We start from the raw sequence: 13,184 nt of genomic DNA, 5'->3' as shown, positions 1-13,184 counted from the left end.
CTGTTTATTGTTGCCAACCAAACTCATAACAGGCTGTTGACTCATCTGTATTTGTTTCCCCCAACTTTTACAGGTCAGCTAAACAAATGATGTCCCAATGAAAGCAGTGGCTTTGATACCCTGTCTTGAACTCCTACTGGTATGGATGTGAATGCGCAGTGCCAGAAAGCAAATACAGGCAGGTGCTGTGATGCCGAAAGTGTCCTCTTTGCTAGGAACTCATTGGTTTTTCATCCCTTCCTCCTCCAAATCCTCCCAAGTCTGTTTTCATCTAGAAGAGAAGGGAGCTGGAGAAACTTAATAACATTTTCTTTCCTGCCTGTGTCTCTCCACACCTTTTCTTTCCCCTTCTCTGAGACTCCTAGGTTCAGTTTAGACAAAAGCTAGAATTCTTGAGGAAAAAGTGAGATAAGGGAGGAAAACTAGCCTGAAGAGCAAGTCAAAAAAACCAAGATCTCATCTGAAGGCCATCATCTTTTCCCGTTAAATGTTTCTACAGAGTATAGCACAATTGTAGGTCCCTAGAGAGTGACGCATTACAGCTAAATACCATTGTTGCAGCATCTGGTAAAAGAATGAAATAAGTATGCAACATCATGGTAGCTTGTGCAAGTCTCTATTTAATTACAGTGCTGGCTGAGGAAATTTGTTGATGTCACATGTTCCGGTTATGGGTTACATACATTCCTGACTCTTCAGGGAGAGTCACATTTTCACTGGAGAGTTCCACCAGAGAGATAGTAGCTATTTGTCTGGGTTTGTTTTTATTTTAGCAAGATTTAATAAGCTGGTTAGAGCTATTGTTATTAGTTTACTCTTCAACCAGGAAAATACCTGATAGCATTACTGTAGTGGGAGCAAGCAGGCAAGCGCAGAATACAGTGCAGCCAGAATTTACCAGCTTTTTAATTAAAACTTGTTCAGAGGGTGCAAAGAGCCACGCTGTCTTCAGTGAGCTGTGAATCACAGGGAGGAAAAGCCGGAACAGAAAGTCACAATAAGCTTAACTGAAGCTTCACTTGCAAATAATGATTCACAAAACAGGGACTATAGCAAGGGTCTCTAACAATTACTTCTGAGTAGAATTCACTTTGCAAACTTTCTTCAGGAGCAAAGAAATAAGATCTTCTCAATAAGGTGTTAAAAATACATCAGTACCCTTGCCATCATCAGTATGTCCCACCATCTTAAGTCCTTAGGAAGGCTGTATTTTTTAGAGGGGAGGTACCAGTGCAGACTGCATTTGCCACACTCACATCTGAGGACAAGAGGCCTTAGAGTCCTGCCTCATGCCACTGACCCACCTTGTAATTCGCAGCTGTTACTTGTTTATAAAAGCACCTTCCATCACAACTATGGAGCTGGATGTCGTGTGCTAGGTGCTGTACAAACACAGTTTGCGAAGACAGTCCTTGGTCTTGGAATTAATTTTTTCTTTGTAAAACCAGAGGTGATGATATGTTCCTGTTCTGCTCCTGCCTGGCTTCTAAGAGAGGTATGAAGGCTTGAGTCATGGGTGGAAAGTGCTATATTTTATTGTCTTTAAATGTGGATGTTTTATGGGAAAGAAAAACTTGCTGCAAAGGAGATAACATCTGTGGCATTACCACCTTTGCAAGAACAGTGGGGATACAGATACTCCCATAGGATAGCTTTAAGTCCAGAGTGTTAGGAGTGAGGAGGTTAAACTCATTGGTAGTTTTTCCCAACAGATGCTTAATCTCTAGGAAGTGATACATGGCTTTTTTGGTCCAAGTTAGGAAAGATGTGAAGGGCATAGATCCTTTTTCAGTAGCTCTTTTTCTCCGTGACATTTTGGGAGACTTGTTCCTTTAGTGGTTCATGTAAGTTGAGCTACTGTGTTCTGCATCTGGATTTAAACAGAAAGTTTTCAAACAAGGTACATTGTATCTAAGATAATGATTTTGTCCCATTATGGATTAACACTGAATATGAAATAAAATTACAGCACAAAGTTAAGACATTATTCACTTTCCACTTATTTCGAGGGCTCACACCAGGTTTTAGTACAGCACAAATATCACCTGTGGCAACTTCCAAATGCTTTAAAGCTTTTTTGTGTATATGCCTATGTTTTTCTATTTTGATTCAGCTCCTCAGCTGGTAATTCACTAAATCGCATGGCACTTTTCTGCTTTGCAGTTGCTAATATGTTAGAAAATTGAGCAGAAGCTTGTTACTATTTTTTCCACAAAAAACATTGGCTTTACATTATTCTTTGAGTCTTTTAATTAAGACTAGTCTGAATTGATTCCTGTCACAGGGTGAACTTGCTTGGTTAAAACTGGAACAAAAAGAACAGATAATGTCCTCCTTCCTTTGATTCTTGCGCCTGAGATCTCTTGAGTTCGTGTTTCCAATTTTCTGATGAAAAAAAGATTTAAGTTTATTGTGCTTTTGTAAGAATTATTTTTTCCCTTGCACATAATCCCATTAATGTTCAAAGTGCAAAGGCTCCCTAGTTGTGCGTTACAGTGGTAACACAACCTATATGTTTGTAATGTTTTGTTCTGACAACATCATATAACATCTGGTTCATATATGTAAATAAAATGTTGCTCTGATAAGCATGTACTCTCCTATTCGAGCTAGTATATAGGACCTATTTCTGCCAAGGTTATATGTTAAAATCCTTCACTAAGCTGGTGCACCTTTAGGCAGCTGTAGGATCACTTCTCATTTAAATTTATAGCTATGAACAGACCTCAAAAAGCCATGTTCAAATGTTATCCAAGCCTAGGGGCTAAATACTAATGACACTGGTTATTGGCCTCTTCCAGGAACAGAAGGATTAGATGGGAAACCTTTGGATCAAGGCGGAACTTCTGTTTCAGTTTAAGGAAACAGCTGAGAGTATGTATTACAGCTACTTGACATAATCTCTTCTCAATATACAGCTGGAACACATGAATTATATTATCAGCACAGCCCGTCCCACAGGAGAATGCTTTGTTAGCAATTTAGGAAAAGCAGAGAATAAAAGAAGCCCCTCCCCCCCCCCCCGCAGTCGTTTTTATCTGTTCTGAAGCAGAAACTATGTGGATGTTCCACAAACTGTGCATAGAGAGAAAAGGGGTTATATTGCTCTCCAGATTGTTTTAAAATCTTCAGAAAATAGCAGGTAATTAGAACTTGGGAGCCTGCCTTTGCATATGGCAATTGTAATCATCTAGCTATCCAGATCCTACAGTAATTTCTAGCCAGGCCTAATTCCATGTCATTTTATTCATCTCACTGTATATTATTTACAGAGATATTACAAAATATATTGTGAACTGAGTACAGTTAGTAAGCAGAGCATGGATTTGGCAGTGCCAGAGTCAGTGTGATGATATTATGCTGTTGATAGATTTTCAATTGTTTTAAACCATAAAACATAAATAACAGAGGGTAAGGGATGCTGGAAACATCCAGACCTTTCAAGTCCAACCTGGACACAGGAGCACATCCAGCTAGGGGCTTTCTTGGGCGTTTGTCTTGGCTTTTTCCAAAACATACAGTCTTTATCCCAGTTACTTTTAATCTGAATTAGGCACAATGTCACTCTGCACACTTTCTGTTGACAGACATAGGCAAATTTTATCTTAGGTGATCCTTGGCTTCATGGCCCTTAAGGTTAGGTGAGAAGAACTGGACCTAAATTTCACTTGTCCAAATTCACATCTGAGATGCACATGGCTCCAGATGCCTCACCTGGCAGACTGTCTTCATATTGCTGCATTCACCACAGTATCACTCCTCAGTTAGTTTTGCAGCTTCTTGTAAGAGGCTGGAGATGAAGTGCTGGTGGGCCGAAATTGCTGCTGGGCTGGCTGATGATAGATGATAGTTGGTATCCTATTTAATCTGAGTGCATACCATGCAAAACAAGGTATCACGTCTTTAGTTTCTCTCCCTGTTTATTTTTTGGCTTGGGCTTCTGTTCAATTCATCCTATTTATTCATATTTACATTGGTGAAATGGTCCCACATGAGACGTATGCTCCCCTTTTTCCTTCTGCCCATTGCTTGTGGGCCTACCTTATTGTAGGGATTGAATCTGTAGGTGGCAGAACCTTCTTAGCCCACCTGGGGTTCTCTGAAAGTTTTTTTTTCTTTTTTTTTTTCTCAAGGCCTCAGCAGTTTAATACTGGACAAGTCAGCTGCAGGTGAAGGCAAAGCTATTGCATGGGGTTTCCACAAGCTCTGTCTGGCTCCTATTGCAAAGCGGAAAAGATGGTCTCGTCTTTGGTGAGGATTTTATCAGTGACATAACACATAAGCCAGTAGTGGCAGTGACCCATCACTACCTGCACATGGCTCTGCAAGTGTCTGTGTTTAATGCACTCAAGGTTAGTTGGCCACAGGCAAGTATCAGGTGAGCGTCTCAGTTTTTGCTTCTGCTTTAAACACAGTGTGAGGGTAGCTCTTAAAATTGCCCTAGGGATTGGTCTCCCAGAGTCCGAAGGTCACCTTGAGGGATGAGAGAACCTCCCACATGAAGGTCGTCATTACATCCTGACCAAGAGGCGTGGGGCATGGCACAGTTGTAACACTGTAGGCCTTGTGCCCAATACAAGAGCTTGAGATTTCCCTATGGCTCCCCATTTGTCTGTGTGCGCACATGGCATTGGTTTCTTTTCTCTCATTCTTAAAAATGTGATTACTGTTTTTTTTTTCTTTTAACAGTGGAGGATCTTCATGAAAGCCTTACGAAATTCAATGTTGAAGGTGGTGTAAATAATTGGGTTGACAGCACTGTTGACATATCCAAGCCACGTAAAGGCGCTATACATTGCTGGAGGGATGTTGCAATCGCAGTGCATGTTCAGGATGTGAGTGATGAAGAATGGGAGCCAGCAGATGATGAAAACACCTGGGGAAAAAGGAGAGAGACAGACTTTGATTGCTGAAAGCTGGAAAATTTGTGAGACTATCAGAACAGTAGGGTTCCTTAGGGTGGTAAAGGAAAAGAGATTCCCTGAGCAATATGCCTTCAGTTTGTCTGTTATGATTCATAGTCTGTATTCTGATTATCCAAGCACTAAAGGATTTCACTGCTGATGTAAGGAGATCAGTTACAACAGAAACTAGGGCCTTAAGAGGTGCCACTTTCATACTGAACTATGCTGCCTATATCAGCGTAGCTATATTAGAAAGCCCCTGAGCTCTCTCACCCCTGCACCTCACTGTCCTTTGGCAATCAAAATGCTCCACAGCTGCAAGGTTTTGAGCCTTTTGTACACCAATGAGAACCTTCCCTAGCTGGAAAGAAGGTAGCCTTCCTATTAGGAGCATCATGCCTGCTTTCACAGGCATATCCTCTGATTTATCCAGTGAAGCTGGAGGCCACTGCAAATTATCTACACCTCCGTCATTTCTCCCTGCACTTCTACCTCTATTTTGTGTCTGTTTTACACACTTTTTTTCAGTTATTCCCTATGTCTCCTGCATGTTCCACCAGAAGTTACCTCTGCTACATGTCACATGCCTGGTCAAGCAGTTTGACATCCAGACTCAATATTTAGTCCTGACTAGCGATTGGCTCTCCACAGAAACACGAAGGGGAAGCCAGAGCGCACTCTTACCAAGTACAATGGCTAGCATCTGAGTGGCTTTCTTTTCCTTCTGTTGTGACAGTTTCCTCCTGTTAATCATCTTGAGAAGAGAGGTCCTTGTCTTTCCATTGGGCATAGACTGGATCTCAAAGACCTTGGCTGTTCGGAGGGTTTCTTTGGCATGTCCATTCTTCTCTAATTTCACAGGGCTGTCCAAGGTTGCCTGCAGGGTTGAATTGGTGCACTGATTGGAAGCAACTGGCACAATCAGCTGATGGTTACTTGGTGCAGCTGGTTTGAAAGTGGTCTTCTCAGGAGGACTGGTACTGGACACCATCTCCATTTCCATCGCCTCTATGTGACTCTCTGCCTCCTGGACAAGAATCAAATACCCACAACACAGAAACAAATAAATATACAAGGAGGAGCAATGAACAGTTCTTACAGAGTGAAGCTGGATGCTGTTGATAAATGATCAACCCCTCTTCTTGCTCTCTACCTTTTTTGGTGGATGCTTGGCTGTTAAAGGTTCACATGGGAGAATACATTTGTGTAGATGAGACTGGCAGAACTGCAGTGAAGGGCGCTGATTCCTTTATTATACAAAGAGGCTAGGAAATGGGAGAGACGCTGTCTCTATGCCCCATGTATTTCAGTTAGGTTTTCAGAAAATAAATAAAAAATTAACAAGCAAAACCCAACAAAGCCAATGCAGTTCAAGACTTAAATAATGAAGAGAAGAAGAAAATCAAAGGACACAAATTGTTAAAATGTCATGGCTTTTATAGCTGATCTTTAGGTGAGCTTAGTCTGGCTTTTTGAGCTCTCTGATCTTAAACCCTCTGCTTCACTCTAAGGAACAGGAAGAATATTTAAATTTTTCTATTGAATGTTAACCTTTGCTCTTAGCTTATTTTTCTCCCACCCTACATAAATTCATTTTGTATCCTGAAAGGGGAACAGGGGAAAGCTGAATGCTCTGGAAAGCTACCACTCTCTTTAACACTCACCACTTTGCGCTTATTAACTTGGAAACTCCCATTGGACTTCACAATAACTGTGCAGAGCTTCACATCTTCTGGATGAGTGCATTTGTCCTAAGGGGCAAGCATCAGCTCAGAGGTTACACAAGCAGATAGTAATTAGGAAGGGAAGCTGGTAAGGGAGGCACATGGAGATATAAACATAGGGCACAAAGCAGGAATTAATCAGTGTGACTAAGGCACTCTAAGTGATGGAAAAGTACTCTGAAGAAGGAATAATGGAGGCAGGCATCCCTGGTGCTTTTCACCAAGGGAAGGAAACTACAAAGATTTGGTCATGTTTCAGTCCACCCTTGTCTCTCTGCCTCCTTTTCCTCACATGGAACTGGTTTCTGAGGCAATTATTAGGATGTAGTTTGGGGATGGTGCCTCTGAGACTATATGTTCCTACCAATCGTTTTGTACACCTGCTAGACTAGCACTCTGACAAGCAGTCTCACACTTAGCACGCTCAGCCTCACTCCACTTATCCCGTGCTTCACAAGGCTGTTTGTCGCGGCTGTGTTTCAGTGGTATCATACCAGTGATGTAGTTTATACAACAGCCAAGCAAACTATGTCCACGGAGCTTCTTTGTCTTAGCAGGGCTGACTCAGGAAGTGATGAAGCCTGTAGGCTGGGGTGAGTCTTAACACCAACCCCAAATCAGCAGAATCAAAGGAAATGGGGTCTGGTCAAAGACGCAGTTCCTAGTGCACATCTGCTGATGAAACATCCCCTGAGATCCAGGGAGGCTTTTGAAGCATCAGCCAGTGTGACCTGATAATCCCCGGTGTGCAGCTGGGATTCCCCAGTGGCATCGGACACAGCATCCACCTTTGTGAGCCAACGTTTCACATGCTCCAGACAGTGTCATTTGGGGAGAGGAGGAAGTGCTTCAGGGAAGGAAGTGGAGCAGGAAGGGAAAAGGATGGAGATGGGTGAGAGCAAGGTGGAGGGTCTCAGTACCTTCAGCGGGGCCCGTGTGTCAGAATCCAGGGGATGGGTGCTGCGCTTGGTGGTGACGCGCTTCCTGCGCTTCCGGAGCACTAGGTAAATCTGTACATACACCAGCAGGGTGACGATGAAGGGAACGTAGAAGGAGACGATAGAGGAATACACAACAAAGGCAGGATTGGCAATGATGCACTCATTCTCATCTGGAAGACAAATTTCAGGATCATCGTCCCAGCTGTTAGGAGCTAGTATCAGCATTCCCCTCCTCTCTCCAACGGAAAGCACAGAGATACCCAGAGAAGGAGGGGTTCTGGGGGGACCATCGTGTCAACTGGAAGTGGTGCAAGACCAGCGAACGCCACCTGGATCACAGGGAGTCATGTACAGGCCCAAGGTCTCTGGCTAGTCTCTGGCTTATAACAGAAAGCGTACAAATCCCACGCTGTGTGTGATCCAGTCTTCCTATGAAACTGGTGGCAGAACAGCCATTTCCTCTCTCCTGTCTCAATAAAGCTTTTTGTCACATGCCTTTCTTTGTCACATGTGTTAATATAATAGTGGGGTTTTTTGTGGTTTTTTTTTTTTTTTTGGTAGCACCAACGAGTGTTATGTAGGCTTCTACATAACCTCTGTTCTGATGTGTCTACAACGCTGATCTGGAACAACAAGCGATGAAACAGATCCAGAAGTGGCTGACAAATATCCTGGGCTGGTGTAGGGAGAGGATACCTTAAATAGGGAGGGATGCCTTCCGATACGCCTAAAACCTGAATCCCGTGTTTATTCCTGGCTTTGTAACAGCAGTCCATCTGGGACCCAGTAAAGCCAGGAAGATGCTGACAGCCAGCCCTAGATAACATAACACTTACCTGTGCTATTGAGGCCAAACAGGAGTGGGCAGGAGATGGCAAATGAAAGCACCCAGACCACAGCAATCATGAGAGTTACCCTGCGCTTCGAGCTGTAGCGGGTGTTGTACAGCATTGGCATTGCTACTGCTGTGTACCTGCAGTGTGAAGAAACAAACCCAGTCTTTTGTTATTCTGCCACGGCTGATAAATCCTGTGGGAAATTATACCTAGCGACTGTGTCCAGAAGCCAAGTCCAGAAAGAGAATATAGGGCAAGTCAGGTTTCATGAATCTCCAAGTTTCCTGTTTTGCAAGGCAAGAGGCTAGGGTCAGCTTAGCACAACATGTCTCTTTTGTGCTCTCTGAGTTACTGCCTTCCCACTGGGGCCTGTTGCATCACTTAAGTATATAAACAGAAGGATTGATCTAATAGGGATGTATACACACAGCCTAAATTCTATTTACATTTTCAAGGCTAGTGTTTCTGTGGCTGCCACTAAGTGAATCCCTGCTCAGACCCTTATTTAGGTCCTCTCTCAAAAGGCTTCAAAAGCCTTTGAAACACTTCAGCAAGACTAGCTCTCACTATTGACAAGTTTCAGAGACACAGGTGAATTTAGACCATATAAAGATGACTTTGACCACACTCTTGATAGCCATACAGGACTTGACATGACTTGCTGCCATGGAGCCCTCACCTGTCAATGCTGATGGCACAGAGATTGAGGATACTGGCAGTACACATCATAACATCGAGGGTTACAAAGATATCACAGTGGATCCGACTGAACCTCCACTCACCAACCACCTACAAAAAGAGAGAATATAGTCAATAAAAGTAGTCACTGAGTGTGCACTGCTGCAAGAGTCTAAAGGGAGAATTTTGCACCAGCTTATAAAGACACTTGCTAGTTTAAGTGGGATCAACACTTTGTCCACAGAAGTTTCAGCTGGTCTCATGCAATCAATCACATTGCTGTGCCAAACAGGGTTGTTTGCCACAGAGCATCTTCAGGGGCTTTGTGTTTTCCAGGCTAAGGGCCTCAAGTGATGGAACGGCCGCAGAGAGAGTATTCTGGGCCATCTGAGCCGTTCTTTAGAGCTCTTTCCTGAGGGCTAGTGTGATTCCGTCCTTCCCAATGCCATCCTGTTAATCTGTGTTCTGAGCTGGGCAACCCATATGGAAAACACAAACCTGGCCTCACACGCGCCAATCACATAAGAGAATACAAGTCTCCTCAAAGTCAGCGTGAACTATGTAGTAGCTTAAACACGTGTCTGAAGCATTACAAAGAAGTATCAGAAAGGAAATACATTAATTTTATGTACCTAGCACCTCTAATTGTATTTACAGCCTTTCATAAGATACTTTTTTGCAATTATACCTAGCAAAGATAAGTAATGGAAAAGCAGGAGCTTTCCTTTGTTTTTTTTTTATTTTAAAAAGTCAGAGAAGAAATTCCTCATATATTACTTTTTACAAACAAAATGGATTTAACTCAGAGGGAAAATTCCTTGACATATATTACATATTGTGATAAAGACAGAGAACTAATGATAACTTCTGAGTTATCGGTAGCCTTTTTATCTTCCCTTATCTTGCTACTGAAACCAAACTTTGACAGTTAAGTTTAACAGCAATTATTAGGACTACTGTATTTGGCATGCAGTGAAAAAAGTATATTTCCCTGTAATATAAATAGAGTCCTACTGCACTTGAAAATAGAATGAATAAGATAGCTATTCTTCAGTTATTTCTGCTCTGATATACATAACCATAGGCAGCATAAAGAAGGAAGAAAGAATGACTGCATTGAAGCCTGAGTGACAGATGAATACACAGTGATTAAAAAAGCATTTAAAAGACAAAGTCACATCGGTAACTTGATTTGATTAGACTTTGCCCAAAGGCAAAGGTTTCCAGCCAGATATAATCCTGTGTGACAATCAGTTTCCTGAACTCATAGTTGACTTTATGGGAGATGCTGTAAACTGCAGCAGTTTTTTCTCTTAATGTATGCAATTATGTATGGGAAACCTCAGAAGTTTGGAGGTAGAAGGTTTCTTTCCAATGGATCCAATTTTTAAAAGGATTTCCTGTGTTTTGACATCCGTTTTTGTCCCAACTTGTGACACAGACTCTAAAAAACATGAAATTATTTGCAGAATAAAGGATTCTGGCCAGTTTTGATTTGAGACTGCAGGCACAGAGAAGAATCGCAGCATCCCTAACCCACATCAGTGCAATGGCTTCTTCTCTGTCAGCAAATATTGACATGTTTCTTCAAGTTGTGGTAGATAGGACTAGGTTTAGTAGAGTGTGGATAAGAGCAGACAGGACTCCGATCAACATAAAATCGTAGCAACAGTGAGATATACAAGGCTAAATTTGTCCTACTTGGTAGATTAATGAAGCAGAGCTTCCTAGCCAGTTCCATGTACACACAAGCCCAGAAGGAAGAAAGCATCTTATTCTTCCAAACTAAAACAAGGATTGTCTGAAAGACTTGTACCTAAGCCTAAGAGAGTGGGAGCTTCTCACAGAAAGAGCCTCTGTTTAAAATGGGTTGTTGCAAAAGAGGAATACAATAGAAAAGTGTAACTAATCCCAGAGGTATTAACTGCAATCACAACTAGCCTGTGGTCATGTTAATAAGCTTTAGCACATACACAGTGCTTTATATTTTTTAAGTGCCACACAAACAATAACTAACTAGAGTGATAATTAGTATTGTGGCTTCTCGACAGCCCATGTCATGTCAGTGGGTTTGTTCTGCTTTGCATTAATGTTTAATGGGCTGATAACGATTTCTTCCCCCTGCTCTCCTCTCAGTTTTATCATCTTCTCTTCTAAACAAATCCTTGACAATAACTTGAAAATTCGATATAGTTTCAGCCTTCTGCTTTCTCGCCATCCTTCATTCTCTCCTGGTCATTTATTTTGGTACAGGATTGCCTCCACCTTTCCAAATCTCAGCTGACTGAAGAACGCAGACAACCCATGCATCAAAAGGACCGGGGAAGAAGGGCCGTTCAGCTTCTCTTATCCTTTCCTGTACAAATCTGCCATTTCATTCTTTCCAGCTATTTACCATTCCAAGAGTCGTTTGCCATCAGGTACACGTGTGGCAGTCTTGGGAATATTTGGCTTTCACAAAACAGTGCTGCTCAAAATGGCTCTGTATGCAGAAGCATAGACGCCTTTTGTACCAAAGAGTTGTGCTAACTGCAGTAACGTGACAAGTAGCTCACTTGTGATTCTGTTTCTCTTATATATTGTGACATAACAGGTCTGCATTTACATCCCACTTACACAGTTGCCTGCTCTCCTTATTGCTGTGGTCCTTCAGAACATGCTTTTGGTTGCTATTGGGTGCAGTTTATTAGTGTGACACCCATGATGTTGTTGCAGATTCGTTCTCACGCTTGAGAATGCACAGTTTGTCTGTGTAGTTTGTAGTCTGTGTAGATCCTATCACTTTTGAACCCTGTATTTAAAGGCCAGATTTTCAATGCAATCGGATTGCAGTTTAGCCTTCTGAATTTTCAAATCAGCCTCTCATCTGCTGCCAAGTCCACTTCCTGGAAAAATCTGATCAACTGTTAGGAAAACAAAAAACATTTTCATTTTGTGACAAGTGGGAGGGTCTGGACATTTAGTTGATGTCCAGGCAGCTAAACCTCCCCTCTCACTAACCATCCACCAGAAATATTTGGTACTGTGAAAGAAAACTGGACCACCTACCTCCAGATAGACCACCCAAGGCATGACCAGAGTTGCTACCAAGAGATCTGCCACTGCCAGACTGACGATCAGGTAATTAGTGGTAGTCTGAAGGGCTTTTTCCCTGGACACAGCTATACACACCAGCACATTGCCGAAAACAATAACAAAGATGAGGAGGGTGAGCAGCATGGCATAGTAATTGTACTGAGGCTTCTGGTCTGCATTGGACTCGTTGAGTGGCTTGCTCCAGTTCCTGTTGCCAATGTCACTGTTGTACCAGGAGAGGTTTAGTGGATCCATGAAGGTAAAAGCGCCACGTTCCGGCTCCACCCTGCCACAGAGAAGATGCCAAAAAGACAGTCAAAGGCCAAAATGTAAAATAAAAATAAAATCATCATGCATATGCTACCTCGTATAGAGTCTTGCTGCCATCACATAAGCACATCACGTAAGCCCTGCAAAGACTGCAATATTTAATGGCCTAAAGGGGAAAGTATGGGACCGGGTCTGGAACTGTAGGTGGTGTCTCGAGCAAGCTGATGTTACCTGGTCTATCTGTGCCTCAGTGACTCTGTGTCTGGTGAAAATGAAACACCCCTTTCAGAGAGCTAAAATAGTGCCATAAGAGTTGGGCTTAGAATAAAGACAGACATTTCTCCTGCAATAGCTGAAAAATGATCCTTCACAATTTCAGAGAGATAATTCAGAGAAACTTGTACAGAGGATGATATAACTCAAGCTTTAAAAATCTTTTCAAAGGGGTAAAATTGGCATATAAATATTTTGAGAACTTTTCTCTTTTGCCATAGTGTCTATCTCAATTCCAAATGAAAAATATGGAATTGCTTAATTACCATAATTTTTTTAAAAACAAATAGCAAGCAGATAACAAAACGTCTTGATCCTAGGCTCTGTAGAACCTTCTCTGGGTGTATATACACACACACACACACACACACACACACAAACAAACACAAAAGCAGGTGTTTACGGATGATGGGTTATATTTCTTCTCTCGATGGACCTGCTTACATCCCTGAATCTTACATTCATGCAAATGACAGAAAAGTT

The 13,184-nt window shown here is 42.2% G+C and overlaps 1 protein-coding gene across 1 annotated transcript; it reads right to left on the bottom strand.

Moving 5' to 3' along the window:
* Positions 1–4,682: 4,682 nt before the first annotated feature.
* DRD2 (dopamine receptor D2) lies at positions 4,683–12,416 on the bottom strand. The gene is made up of 7 exons (XM_013958728.2): positions 12,132–12,416; positions 9,085–9,194; positions 8,406–8,542; positions 7,549–7,739; positions 6,569–6,655; positions 5,589–5,931; positions 4,683–4,876 (listed from the first exon to the last, which is right to left on the bottom strand). Exons 1-7 carry the CDS (start codon positions 12,411–12,413, stop codon positions 4,683–4,685), a joined length of 1,344 nt encoding a protein of 447 aa, XP_013814182.1. The 5' UTR covers positions 12,414–12,416.
* Between the last annotated feature and the right edge of the window lie 768 nt (positions 12,417–13,184).

Source organism: Apteryx mantelli, chromosome 23, assembly GCF_036417845.1.
Source record: "Apteryx mantelli isolate bAptMan1 chromosome 23, bAptMan1.hap1, whole genome shotgun sequence".
In the NCBI taxonomy this organism is placed as follows: domain Eukaryota; kingdom Metazoa; phylum Chordata; class Aves; order Apterygiformes; family Apterygidae; genus Apteryx; species Apteryx mantelli.
Note: the sequence above shows the minus strand (reverse complement) of the source record. Positions and strands in the feature narration are given on the sequence as shown.

Bases quoted from the DNA above. Each gene is read 5' to 3' on its own strand.
- DRD2 (XM_013958728.2), bottom strand. From the start codon at position 12,413: ATGGATCCACTAAACCTCTCCTGGTACAACAGTGACATTGGCAACAGG. The intron at 8,543-9,084 runs GTGAGGGCTCCA...TTCACACTGCAG, and splicing joins TGTGCCATCAGCATTGACAG to GTACACAGCAGTAGCAATGC. The intron at 7,740-8,405 runs GTAAGTGTTATG...TTTGTCTTCCAG, and splicing joins GTTTGGCCTCAATAGCACAG to ATGAGAATGAGTGCATCATT.